The following is a 13,535-nucleotide window of genomic DNA, read 5'->3' as shown; positions in this document are numbered from 1 at the left end:
CCCGGAAAAAAAAAAAGCATATCGGTCTATCACTATTATTTAACCAAGTGTGTGTGTGTGTGTGCGCGTATATATATATATATATATATATATATATATATACACATTTTTTTTCCCCAGTTGAATTAAGGGTAGTGTATTTCATCAGTTTTCACAGAAACGCACCATGGGTTCGTCCGTGTTCTTCTGGAACTGCACCAGGCGTACCCTGGTGACGTTCTCAAGGTCCATGTCTCCGTTGGTGCTTTCGGGCGAGTCGCCATTCAGGTAGGGCGAGGTTGGCGGCGGCGTCACCCTCAGCGCCTCGTCGCTGTAGACCTCATGCGCCACTACATCGTGGGCCTGCAGCAACGCCTTCGGTGACAGCAAAACGGAGCGTTCATAGTTTGAAAGGCTCACATTACAAGTGTGATATGCAATCTATTCAGTTACAGAAGGTGCGTCAAAGAGTTTTTTGGTTTTAGTCTTATATATTCACTAATGAGACATAAATCAGATGAATTCTAATTATTATTATTTAGGTTAGTCAAGGGGTAAACTGACTGACTGACTCCAGCACTGACTGAGAGACCAAATGCAACAAAAGCACCAAAAATATAGACAGATATGGTAAAACGTCATTTCACGCTGAATGTCAGTTTGGTACGGACGTTGCTTTGAGGAAAGGCATTCATTAGTGACATTAAGGTGAGGGGATTAGTGGTGAGGACACTGATGACAGCTGAGTGGATTTTCCATTATACCGATTAATTTACACTGCTCACATGCTGGAAACCTTGCTTAATGCTTAAAGTTATGTTTCGCACGGAGGGCTTTGAAACTAGAAATGTATGGACGTCGACAACCGCTCGGTATAGCACACGGACAGCCTCTACTTGTTTCTTCATTGTAGTTTTCGCCTTCTTTCATCAACCAAAACACGCCTACAAACTTATGTTGGTGAAGGCAGCTGAGCCTTGTTTGTAAGTAAAACTACTATCAACATGCGTTAAAAAAATTAAAGTTAAGTTTGAAGCTGATGATTGATACAGGTTTCTAAAATATCGATCGAAATCGGTTGCCTAAAATTTACGCAAATGAACGTCATTGAACTGAATGCAAAATCAAAATGAATATACACCAGCAGAAGCCTTTATTAATGTTGTTTTTTTTTTATCATATTTTTGATTTTCAAAAAATACTTTTAATTCAAGTTTTAAAAAACACAAGTACTCATTTCAATTTTTTAATGAATGATTTTCACAGCCTTTCTAAACAAATTTTAATATGATGGCAATACAACTACATTCGCATTTCTTTGGAACTTTTATGCTGAGTGTTTCTAATAAAATTCCTCTTGCTCACTTCACAAAAGATCGACAACATATAGCGGATGCAGTATCCTCCCAGGGTATGCCAGTTATTGTACTGTAGGGATCACTGTATTGTCATTTCTGTTTCTTTTGAGTTGACATGATTTCATGTCTGCTTGAAGTGATCCCTGCTTCCTTTCTAGAGCGACTGCAACTGTTTTTTGACATGAATCGTCCGACAGTGGTATTTTTATTTTTGTGGGCAAATTCTCATGATATCATACAGCAACATTTACACTCCTAACCAACAAACTCCTGCAGATTGGATTTGAATTCTTTGAGTCCACTGTAGTTTACCAAAACAGAATTAACACCAACAAGAAAGAGTTTCTATTAATTTGGTAACAGCACATGTGCTCTTACCATGAAATGTGGCTGAGTCAGTATCCGTCTGAGTTCTTTCGCGTCGTGGTTCTCGGGGTAGCAGGAGATCTCTTCCAGCACCTGAGGACGACGAGGACAAAACCCTTTTCAATCACCGCAGTCTCCCAAAAGCTTGTCTTCGGTAATATCCCGATAACCTCGCTGACCCTCACAAAAATGCCCCCCTAGCCCCCGGAATCGCCACTGCCAAGTTTGGACACCACGCCTGCTTATTTGCCAGTGCTCAGTTGGAAGTCAGCTCCAGTTATGTTGCGCCTGACTGGTGAATGTGGCGTTGCAGAGGTGAGGCGGGGAGGAGGGGCGTTGCGGGGCCCTTTGAATACAAGCCATTGTGAAGCAATCACGTGCTCATGTCGCTTGTCAAGCAACAACCCATCTTGATTGTCCGTCTCCGACAGATCTAAAAGCAATGGTAGCACGTGTGATGGAGCGCTTACATATTCCAGATGTTTCAAAGCTTCACCGTCTTCCTGGTGTGAGGTGGATGTCTTGAGTGGAGGAAGACACAGGGAGACCAAGTTACATAGGCGCACTCAACGTTTTAAAAAGGTCGTCTTCCGTAAGGTTTCGGATTAGTGTGGCGAGGAAAAGCGGCTAATTTTAGTCATTAGTGGATAGCAACACCCATGTCCGTTGATTGCAATTAGTGCAGTGTGTGCAGCATCTTATTGGTGAAGAATAAGAGAGCGGGGAAAGAAAATTGCATAGCCTGATCGGCTCAAAACATTCAAGCGTTATTCAGAGTGAGCGGCGGAAAACCAAAGCTGAGTGGACGAGAGCCCTGTTAGGAAAGCATAACACCAGGTGGAAGGAACTTTTACCAGAGCAGGCTGCGGCATGTGATCCCATAACGTCCTGGTGAAGCCGCAAGTAGCTTTTTATACTCCCTGTTCTAAGAAACCAACTGTATGTTGGTGATCAGCGTGACAGCTGTATTTCTGCTATTTCAACCCTTCTTTTCTGAAGACAACTCTTGGTACTTTCAAGCATCATATAGAAAATAATCCAATCACAACAAAAGGCATCTTTGTCAACCCTATAGCAGACCCTCTAAAATTGAACACCCCAATTAAGTCCATAAACGTCGAAAAATCCAACAGAGCAACATGCCTGACATCACGCAAGCGTGCATCAATTTGTATGAGACTCAGTGAGTATTCAAAGGACTAACTCCACTGGTGTGATGACATTTTGTGCTTCTGTGACACCCCCACAGAAAGGTACCCAAGAAGGCAAAGGGGACAAGTGACAAGAAATTGCCAATGTACTGGTACACGTGCACTAATCCCTCTACCCGCAGCATAATCATAGAAAAATTATTGGTTTTACCGTTTTTACAACTTTTTGCATGTGATTGACAGTAAAAGTAATCATTTGACTTGCTTGTACAGGAAAAAAAGATGAGGCCAGCAGTTTGACTGTGCTTTTCCATCTTGCACACGATTGTAATAACAATAAAAATTTCCTCATCTTTTCCATTCGACAAAATTTTAACCTGATGTCATTTTCGTGGAATAAAATGCTATCAAGCCAGGCTTCCATGCAAAAGCTTTTCCTGTGTGTGGAATTTACAATTGGACGCCAGCCACTTGCTCATGTCTCAAGACTTTAGACGTGTTCCTTCAATAAAGCACACAATAAACAAAACAACTGTTTGCGTGTCTGCTCGCACACAAAACACACACAAAACACCCCCCCCCCCCCATTCTAGTCAGTCTGTTAAGCAACGTAAGCAAACGCCAATCAATTAAGAGTTTACACAAACAGGGTGAGACCATAAAGCAACTCTGTGTAAGTGTTCTGCAAGTGTGAGTGTAGTTGGTTTGTATGTGTGCGCATCAAGAAGCTAATGAGGGAAGTCAAAGAGCTTTATGAGAAGAGTGCAGTGCAAACAGGCCAAAGGGCTGTGGTGCAGCTGCTTAGACAATGAGCGCGAGTCAGCGGCAGCGAGCACAAAGATCACTTGGGAGGTCACTAAAGTTCCTCACCACAGTATGTATACATATATATATATATATATATCAATTCCTCATTTATTGTGTTTAGTGGGGACCAGAACCCCCCCGCAAATGGTAAAAGAAAAAAAAAAACTCCTATTCATTGTTATGTTTTAATTTTTATTTTTTATTATTAACGTGTAATAGAGGTGTAAATCCAATTTAAAAAAAATATTACAAAAATAAAAGTAAGAAAGTCAACCTCTTCTTGGTGATTTTTCACTTTTTGCAGGGGTTTCCACTTCCAAATAACTTTGTAAAAAGAGGCATCACTGTGCACAGGCTTTTAGTGGCAAAGACTTCCGTGCAGTTGCAAAACAAACCAGCGCCATCAAAAGGACAACATCAACAACCTTTTTCTTTTCTGAAGTGGACAAACCCTGACATTCTTACGACATAGGCCCGGAAGAGTGAAGGTATTAGTAAGCAAAAAGCCAGAAACATTAAAAGAGACATTTTCATAACGATTTTCCACTGCACATTACCAGCTCGGCTCGACCTCAGGAAACAGTGCGTACCTCACCACATTAACATATCACTCAGATTGCAAACACACAACAAACATCTAGAAGAATGAGGATCTCCTGAATTTCCGTCAAATTTTATCCAAGAGTAAGACAGACATGGAAAATACAAACAGCAGTAAAGTGCTGCATTGAAAGCATTACTCGGAACAAGACACACTGACAAAAAACAGTAAAAAAAAAACAATGAACGCCAAATATTCTAAATAAAAAAATAAATAAAGAAAGAAAAAATTCCCGTCACTTGTACATCAGAGCTTATTGCACATTTTAGCATGGATAACAAAAAAAAAATATATATTTTTCAGTTTGACATAAAGCCAATTTGTACAATTTAACCTTTTTATTTTTTTTTTATTTGGACACAAAAGGTTAACTTAAATCTGGAATTACCAAGTAAGGCCCAAGTAGGCGCAGTGCAGCGGAAAAGGAAAATTGACAGGCGGTTAACCCCTTTAATCCTAAAAGAGAAGAGATATTGATGGAAAGGATTGTATGCCGTTCTACCTCTTTGGCTCTCAGCACGCCGTCACTGGACGGGTTCCTGATCTGCGGGGACGACTTGGTGTTGATCTTATCGTAGAGCTGCAAAAGACAAACACTCACATCCATTAATCAGCTGGTGGTACGACACAATCACCACTTGTGTTTTTTGCCACTTCATCAACATTTCTGTGAAAAGCACATCTGGAATTTCCACTCATATCATGAAGATCTTACAATCAAACCGATCACACTTGATTCGGAGATACAGCAATAATGAACATTATTGTGGAGGGGTCGAAATGGTCAAAATTCATTTTACTCATCAGAATTCATAATATTGAAATATTAAATATCTTCAATACCTACTATACATAAAAATATGTGATGAGCAGTACAACAAATCTTTTTGACTCAATATTGTCACACAGTTGATTGTTTAAAAAAAAAAAGAGACTAACTCATACTACACTGACAAGGGTGTGTTTGTCAACAGAGTTTCAACAAAGGCAGCAGCTGAGGGCTCAGTGCAGTAAAAAGCAAGAAATAATGGAACAAAACTTTGGTTGAATGTTGGAAAACCAGTGAATATTTGAGTCGCACCAAGAGTCCGTGCTTGCAATTCAAAATCAATTCTAACAACAGATGTGCATGTCTTGACTTGCTGGCCGCAACACATCAAGCTGAGAATGAAAGACTTGACCCAGTACTGGCCGGTGTCATCTAAACGACAAGCACACATTTACTATACCGCTTATCCTCACGAAAGTCAGGAGTCAATTGCTTGGTACATATACTGTAGACAAGCATTCTTACGTTCACACGCATGGACAATTTGGAGTTGTCTATGAACCCGACATGCACGTTATGGCAAAGTGGGAAGGAAGGCAGAGTAGCAAGAAAAAGAAAAAAAAAAACTAACCCGTGCCAGTATGAGGTGAACAGGCAAATTCCACACAGGAGCGTTTGCAACCGAGTTTCTAACGCAAGACCTCAGAACTGTCAGGACAGATGTCCCAACCGCTATCCCGTTGTGCTTCCGCTAAACAATTACAAAAATATAGATTGAACATAATCAAACCCGCGACGAACCAGCCTTAATCCTCTGCTAAGAAAAAATTCAAAGCGGAAAAATAAGTCATGCACCCATTTTGCAAACTGCTTATGCTAAACAGGTCAAAAGTCAAATGGTAAATCTCGGAAAACTATAGTTCAGTGAGCATCTAAAAAAATGCACAAGTGATGCTAACCACAAGGAGAAAAGGGTCTGTGTCACCAGTGTCAGCCCCCAAGGACCACATGAAGATGGGACATTGTGATTTTCTAGGATTATTCATGAAGTGATTGTTTCAGAATGTAAACAATTGCAGTGATTTCGAGAAACAAACAAGCTGCATAGTGAGATAGTCACCGGTTTCCGATTTATTGTAAGTCTCCAAAACAAATGAATAATTACATATGATTTGAGGCAATTATTTGAGCAAATTTGTTATTTCAGAAATGTGTATCAAACCGGTAGCCCTTTGCATTAATCTGTCCCCAATAAGTCGCTCTCACTTTCAATAAGGTTGGTGACTCCCGTTATTAGACGTCAGGCATGTCATGTCATGTCATCGCTTATCCTGCACAGGGTCGTGGGAGGGCGCTGGATCCTATCCCAGCTGACTACGGGCGAAAGGCGCACCGCACCCTGAACTGGTCGCCAGCTAGTCACAGGGCAGACATAGACATCGTCACCGAGTGGGAACTGAACCCACGCTGCCCGCACACAAGTCAGGCGAGTGTACCACTACACCATCAGCGACTCAGACGTCAGGCAACAATTATTAATTCATAAATAAACAGTACAGATAAAACGCCACCAGGTGACAGTATACCTTTGCAAACAGCGTCCTAGGTCTTGAATGATAGGAAGGAGTCGTTCGACTTTTGCAGAGGCAAAATAACTCAGATGACATTTTACAAAGTTAAAATGTGACTAAACAGCTTTCACAATGAGGCTGGTTGATCCTCGAACAAGTTAATCAATGTATTAATAAACATGATTTCTTCTGGGAAACCATCCAGACATCTTTTTTCCCTCTTATTAAGGATTGCTTGCAGCCTAAGCAGTTTCCGGGGGAATCCCAAGGCTTTTAGTCTCTCCAGCGTGTCCTGATTCGTTCCTGGAAAATCATCAGTCTAAAACTATTTATCATGGGGAACACTTTTTCCAGATAGAATCAACACGTAAGTCAACCAGTGTTACAGAACGGATGTGCTCAAATGTGCAAACCTGCACAACACTTCCTTGAAGGCAACCTATACCACAAAGCTCAAGAAGATTAAAAAAAAAAAAACAACCTCAAGTCAGACATCAAAAGCAGCACCGAATAAGATTTTTACTTGGACTCAATAACCGGGAGGCCAACACATGAAAGTCATGAAACACTCACGAGACAGGTGCAGGAAAGGGGTTTCAACAAAAGCTTTCTCGGCCAGTAGACTCCAAATGCGTCCGTCCTCTGTCTTCAGCGTCTTGCAGTGCATGCAACTTTCAGCTGCACTCGCAACACAGCTGTGCTTCTTACACATCTTCACACAATGGACGCCATTCTTTTGACTCCCTCGCCGCTCTGCTACAAGCAGAAACGACGCGGAGACGTGCAAGGCGCCCACACCGACAACGCTACAATCCGCTTCAACCTGCCGGGCCTCGCACGCGCAGAATTTTCAAACACTAAGAAATGTGCCACTATGCTCATGATTTCTTGTTTGCAAGACCTTTCGTCATTAAATTGGATGCAAAGTGCTTTCCTGTCAAATAAATGACTTCATACGTTTCGCTAGATAGACAGGCTTTATCAAGGAATAAACAACAATAGACATGAAACCATTTGTTATTCCAAAAGACGGTGGAAAATCTCAAAAATCATCAAAAGTGACTGACTTACGTCGAGCAGTGTGTGTAAATGTTGGTCCTGGAAAACACTATGCAGGAAGTCAAGATCCTTCTCACTGCAGTCAGTCAACGCATGGATTTCCTCTAAACTGTCCAACACCTGAGAAACAGCTCCTGCAAAGCAGAAAAAAAAAAAACATATATTCAAATATCTCTCAACATACTGACAAATAGTTGGACGGAGTCACCACACAGCATAAAAATATAAAGATACATACTTTCTGCTGCGAGCAGCCCTGCAGGCGGGAGGCATTAACAGAAGCAAAAACAAAAAAAAAAGCAAAAGATTGTAAAATAAACAAATAAATCAATAAAAAAAACTAAGATTAAGACATGCCCGATGAGGTCATTCCCATGGAGGTGGGTGTTTCTAATTTCACTTTGGGTGTGCGTAGTTACGGTTTTTATTCGTGATGATTTCAGTCTTGCATTGACATTTAATTTATCGTCATTGTGCTTGGTTGTGCATATGTCATTGACTGACACATTTCTATTGCGTCAGGCTCGTATTAAAAGGATAGGACGAGGGCTGTGGAAAAAAAAAAAAAAGGTCCACCATGCAACTCCGTTGTGTCGCAAATAAAAATTGGTCAACACTAAAAAGCATGATTTTGTTTGGCTACTTTTGTGTTTATGCACGGGCATTTGTTGCTGACGGACGCACTCTTCCAGCATCAAAGCTAGAATAAGTTGACGTCTAGTGTTTGCGGTCGCTTCAGACTGAAAAGGGAGAAAAATATGGTTTCATGTATTACTTCGAAGCGGATCTGGCGGCGATGTAGATCTGAATCGGGACTGTAACCCACATGACGACGAGTCTCCGGCTCCACAGTGGACAACTGCTGCTACGGTGAAAAACTACATAGCGTTAAATTGGTGTATTTGAGTTCATTAATAATGAACAATGACCGCTCGGTGCGTGACAAAGGGAATAATCGATTGGCTAATCAATTCTAAACATTTGTGACCACCCGAGAGAGGACGCACCTCCAATGTAGTATCTTTAGACCACATTTAACAGTTTGGCAAAATGATTGTGGCTTTTGTTGTTTGGGTGTGCATATGTTATCCATCTGTGTCCTGTGTTGATTACATCAGACTCCATTTGACAATGCAGATCATTCTTTACTTTTTCGGGGGCCCGTGTGTGGGCGGGAGAGGAGTGACCCTCGTCGCAGGGTACGAATGCCTTCAAGTTTGGGAAAGAAAGTACCGTGGATTTGAACTGTTAACTGACTTCTTTTTTAATAGTAGAATTGGCCTTATCTTTTCAAAAACACAACACAAGTTTCAAAATTCACCTGAGGAGGTGGGGTCGTCTGAGAAGTCATGGAGTTCCTCAGGAGGGTCTCCGTAGTAGGAATTGAACTTGTGACTGGACACTGCTGCCAATACGGCCCCCTGAAACCACACCAGCAGGTGAACATCGGCCATGGTGACATCACATATACACATGCTGTGTACAATTAGGCTTTAAACCCTACCTGATCGATCAACTACCACCGACCCAATTGTATTTCAATTACTGCAAGAAGCAGGGTTAGTTTCACTTGACCATGCGACTGAAAGTGATTACTCTTGAGTTGGCCCAAATTCATGACAAGAAGTGATGTCATCACGCCCAAACAAATCAAAAAGGTCAGTCGGGACACTAAGCAGATGGCAACGGATGCTGATCTTAAGCGGGAAGGAAATACTCTGGTACCTTGACTTACAAGTGGGTAATCAAATTTGTTCTGTCATCAATTTCACTTGAATATCAAATCCATTTTTCACATCGTCATTAAATAAAAAGCCATTAATACGTTCCGGCCCTGTTCCCTGTAAAAATCACAATACTGTTTTTATGCATTTCTAATCATGAAAAATAGCACTGTATTATATAAAAACATATCACATATGTACTAAATGACATCAGGAGCTGCAACAGTCGGGTTGGCTTGTGTTGTCAAGGAATGATTTTGATAAGAATGAATTTTACTTTTATTTTATATTACTGGTAAATAGAGAGCGACGCAAAATTATTTGATGCTAAACTATTGACTAACTGTCAGAGGAGTCGTCATTTTGGCCTTACATTTTTTTTTTTGCGTGCTTTTTTTTCTTGTTTCAGCGTGTCAGTTAAAAAAAAAGTGTCACGAAGATGTTTTTGTTCTCGTGAAGACAAACTCTAAAAACTGGGTCATGCTTATGTCATTAGGTATGAATCCATTTATGGAGTGGCGCTCAATATTTTGATCAAAACTTTGTCTGGTTTGGTATACCTTCAACTTCCTCCTGGCGTTGAACTTTCTCAGCTGCTCCACCGTCTCCGGCAAGTGGATCTTGTAGGCATAGCGGTCTCGCTCCTGCAATAAACATTCACACAAATTGCAAATTATTGCCACCTGCAGTTCAAATAAATCTCTGATGAAACTATCCTGTGAGAATAATTATCCCAACTTCAACAAAAATGAATAAAGATGTATTACTAATTTTGGCCTGTATTGAGATCTCAAGTACTTTTAGAAACATGCAAAATGGTGTAAATCTGGATATTTAATCATGTCAATAAGAATAATTAATCATGTGACCAAACCTTCATTTGGAGATTTGTTTGGACACATATCACCACCCTAATTTCTTTTTTTTTAACAAATTAATTGAATGAGGATCTCTGTGAAAAAGTCAAACCTTGAGCCAAGGATGGTTGAGGGCCTCATAAACGGTGATCCTCTCGGCGGGGTCCAGCATCAGCATGCGCCTCACCAGATCTTTAGCGCTCTCCGAGATTTGACTCCACTGCCGCGGGTTCATCTGTGTTAAAGCGTTGAAGGACTGCACAACTTAATGTTCTTTCATATATGAGTTACAGTGAACGCTTTGTTAATTGCGGCGGATATGTTCCAGACCCATCCGTGGTGCCTTGAGATACAAGTAGAACTCGGTCCATGACCACGTTCGCAAATCACTTAAATGTTATCGTTTTAACACCCAACCATAATTAAGGGCAAACCCTGGATAAGATTCTTTTGCGTCTAATAAATGTAGTTTTTGGCTAAATAATATAGGACCAAATTAAAAAGAAAAAGATACAACCTTTAATTCACACATTTATTCAGTGAAAAAAAAAATCTAACTCCACATTAAGAAAACAATTATTTAATAGCAAATCCCATGTGCTATCCCTTTTGCCCAAAAAACGCACCCAATATCCTTCACAATATGGGAGAATACAGAAAGAGGGATCTTTGACCATTTCTCTTTGCACAAGCTCAATAATTCATTCAGCGCCCTGGGTCATCTCCTCTGCCCTCTCCTCTTTAGCTTTATTTTTTTATTTATTTATTTTTTTTGCATTGAGGTCTGGGGACTGAGATGGCCATGGGTGTCTGGTGAATCCTTTCTACAATTTTCAATATGAGAATAGGCTTCTGCAACTAAAAAAAAAAAAAAAGAAAGGAATTTATTTGAAGGCTTTCGACATCTTAACCAGGGGTGTCAAGATAAGAACGTGTTTATGAAGCGTAACGGTGGGTGATATTTAAAATTCGAAAACGAACTGGGGGAAGGGAACATTGTATGAGTGAAAAAGCATGATGTATTTTGTGGCCTAAAAAAAAAAAATAACAAAAATCCCTGGTGTATTGTCTGCACCTTGTATTTTCCCTTGCAGATGGCTTCGAAGAGACGCTCTTTGGTGCCATAGAAGGGCAGACATCCTGACAGGAGGATGAAGAGAATGACGCCGCAGCCCCACACGTCCACGGGTTTTCCATAAGGCTCCCTCTTCACTACTTCGGGCGCCATAAAGTGGGGTGTTCCTACGCGACCTGCACATGCAAGGTGGTATCATTTTGTCTATTGTTAAAAAAAATGCCATTTGCTTTTTAAAACACTCTGGATGGGATTATTTCCCCCAACACCCCCGCCCCAGTTATTCCTAAAGTATCTGAGATGAGGAGGCTCAAAGTGTGCCATGTACCTCCAGCCACCAGTCCTGACTCTCCCAGCTGGATTGCCACTCCAAAGCCTCCTAATTTGACGGGCGCAGAATTCTCCTTGGACGCCAGCAGCACACAGTGAGGCTGAGTGAGGAGAGAGACAGAAATGAGTTTGTGGTCGCTTCTGGTTAACTAAAGAGTGACACCCTCCTATAAATAACGTTAATCACACGCCAGGAAATTGACATCAGCACACGGACAAAGTTGGAAAGGAGTGAAGATTTTACTGCAGGGAGGAACAAACATTGCGCTTCTTCTATTTCTTGGTAAAAACAAATATGGCACGGGCAACTAGCAGGAAATTGGCAAAACTGGATTTACACTGCATGTTTACTCAATTGAAATTCTGTTTTTTGCTCTCAAGCGGGACAATTCAGATATTCATGATATCAGTACAAAGTAAGAAAAAAAACATGAAATTTAATATTTTCACATTGGAAGCAGTGCTTTTCCAAAAGTGGAAACACATTTGATACACATCTAATATAAGCCACTCATAGTAAAATACAAAAATTGCATATCTCTGCAATGCAAGTTTGACTTCATCAAAAAAAAAAAAAAAGTGTTCTGCCCAAATAACACAAACTCTGTAAATCAAATTCACAGTGGCAGCATATGTCAAAATGTTAAACGTAAAAAGAATTAAATACATTGAAATTGAATAAAATTCAGTACTTTGTCTAAACAATTTTGCACCCAAATCTGTTCAGAACAAACGAGCAGGGACAAGGTTTGCACTTTTCCCGATATTGCCAGGCAGTCTTCGGTCCACGGGTTGTGGATCCTTTCCATCATCATCTAATCATCGTTATTGATAATCTAATCTGCCCGCGTCCCTGTCTGTCCAGCGTCCTTTTAAAGAGCTTCCGTCATTGCATTTCACCAGGCTGTCCCGCTCGCCCCCCCAAAAAAGAGGAGAGGCTAATGGGAGAGGTTTCATAATTCATAAACATTTAAAGCTCATTAGCTGGCACATTTCCTATTCACATCCACTTACTGTAATTTGCAGACTACAAAACACATCTATTTAAAAGTCACATTAGCTACATTTTGCCCTAGAAGCGGATTAGTACATACATTAGTCGCTTCGAAAGAATAGCTCTGGGTCTCCACGTTATCAAATGAGGTATTATCTATATTATAAACACCGGGAGACGATATTTTTCCCCAAATGATGCAGAACGCAGCTATAGTCACAGAGCGTACCAAAACCTTGCTCAGACTCTTGTTGTCACGCAAGGCATATTCACAAATGAGCTCGGATCAGGGTTGCACTGTAGAGATGGCTGTATTTATTATTTGTATCATATTATATTTACATTATTTATCTCTTTGCTTAAATTAAACACAATTTAAGATGGGTATTTTGGCTCTCAATTGCTTCCTCACACAGCCACACGTAACACGTTTTAGCTCACTCATTCTCGCTCTCAAAAGTTGGCTCTGCTTTTGTTCCAGCTATTTTTTTATTCTTATGAAGCAATTCAACAATGAAATAATACCATCAAATCTAGAAATGTGTATGGATTTAAAATACTGGACAAAGGGCAACAACTGGTATAGAAAGTAGATGGTAGTGTCTCCTAAAAAAGAAAAAGCAAGAATAAGCTGTGATTTTCTTGGCCAGTGTACTATTGGAGCAACATAGTATTTTAGTAACCTTTTTTTTATCTTTTCAGAATGTCTACGCTCAGCATGTACTGCAGTTGTGTTTTATAATAAGAAGCAGGAGTGGAAAGCACATTGTATTGTTCAAGTTGCGCATGATGCTAGCTGCCACCACATGCACTCATGTGTGAAACCAAAACTTGCGAATTGAGTCCAGCTACCCCCCCACCCTCTCTCGCTCCCTCTCTCTCTCTCTCTTTCTC

At 40.6% G+C, this 13,535-nt stretch overlaps 1 protein-coding gene across 17 annotated transcripts in view; it reads right to left on the bottom strand.

Moving 5' to 3' along the window:
* Positions 1–13,535, bottom strand: part of caska (calcium/calmodulin-dependent serine protein kinase a) — a 94,727-nt gene that overhangs the window by 15,526 nt on the left and 65,666 nt on the right. For 7 of the 17 annotated variants that reach the window (XM_088314603.1, XM_088314594.1, XM_088314596.1 and 4 more), the window contains exons 6-16: positions 11,646–11,748; positions 11,318–11,493; positions 10,355–10,477; positions 9,946–10,029; positions 8,983–9,082; positions 7,900–7,917; positions 7,674–7,795; positions 4,765–4,842; positions 2,174–2,224; positions 1,716–1,796; positions 166–354 (exon numbers count right to left, since the gene is read on the bottom strand). In XM_088314603.1, coding sequence (XP_088170729.1) covers positions 166–354; positions 1,716–1,796; positions 2,174–2,224; positions 4,765–4,842; positions 7,674–7,795; positions 7,900–7,917; positions 8,983–9,082; positions 9,946–10,029; positions 10,355–10,477; positions 11,318–11,493; positions 11,646–11,748 — 1,125 coding nt within the window. The remainder of the gene's footprint in view (positions 1–165; positions 355–1,715; positions 1,797–2,173; positions 2,225–4,764; positions 4,843–7,673; positions 7,796–7,899; positions 7,918–8,982; positions 9,083–9,945; positions 10,030–10,354; positions 10,478–11,317; positions 11,494–11,645; positions 11,749–13,535) is intronic. The other 10 variants (XM_088314601.1, XM_088314612.1, XM_088314605.1 and 7 more) reach the window with 3 other exon arrangements.

This window comes from Idiotropiscis lumnitzeri, chromosome 14 (assembly GCF_059441095.1).
Source record: "Idiotropiscis lumnitzeri isolate Australia: NSW breed Sydney's pygmy pipehorse chromosome 14, RoL_Ilum_1.0, whole genome shotgun sequence".
NCBI classification, from domain to species: domain Eukaryota; kingdom Metazoa; phylum Chordata; class Actinopteri; order Syngnathiformes; family Syngnathidae; genus Idiotropiscis; species Idiotropiscis lumnitzeri.
This window is presented reverse-complemented; position numbering and strand designations above follow the sequence as displayed.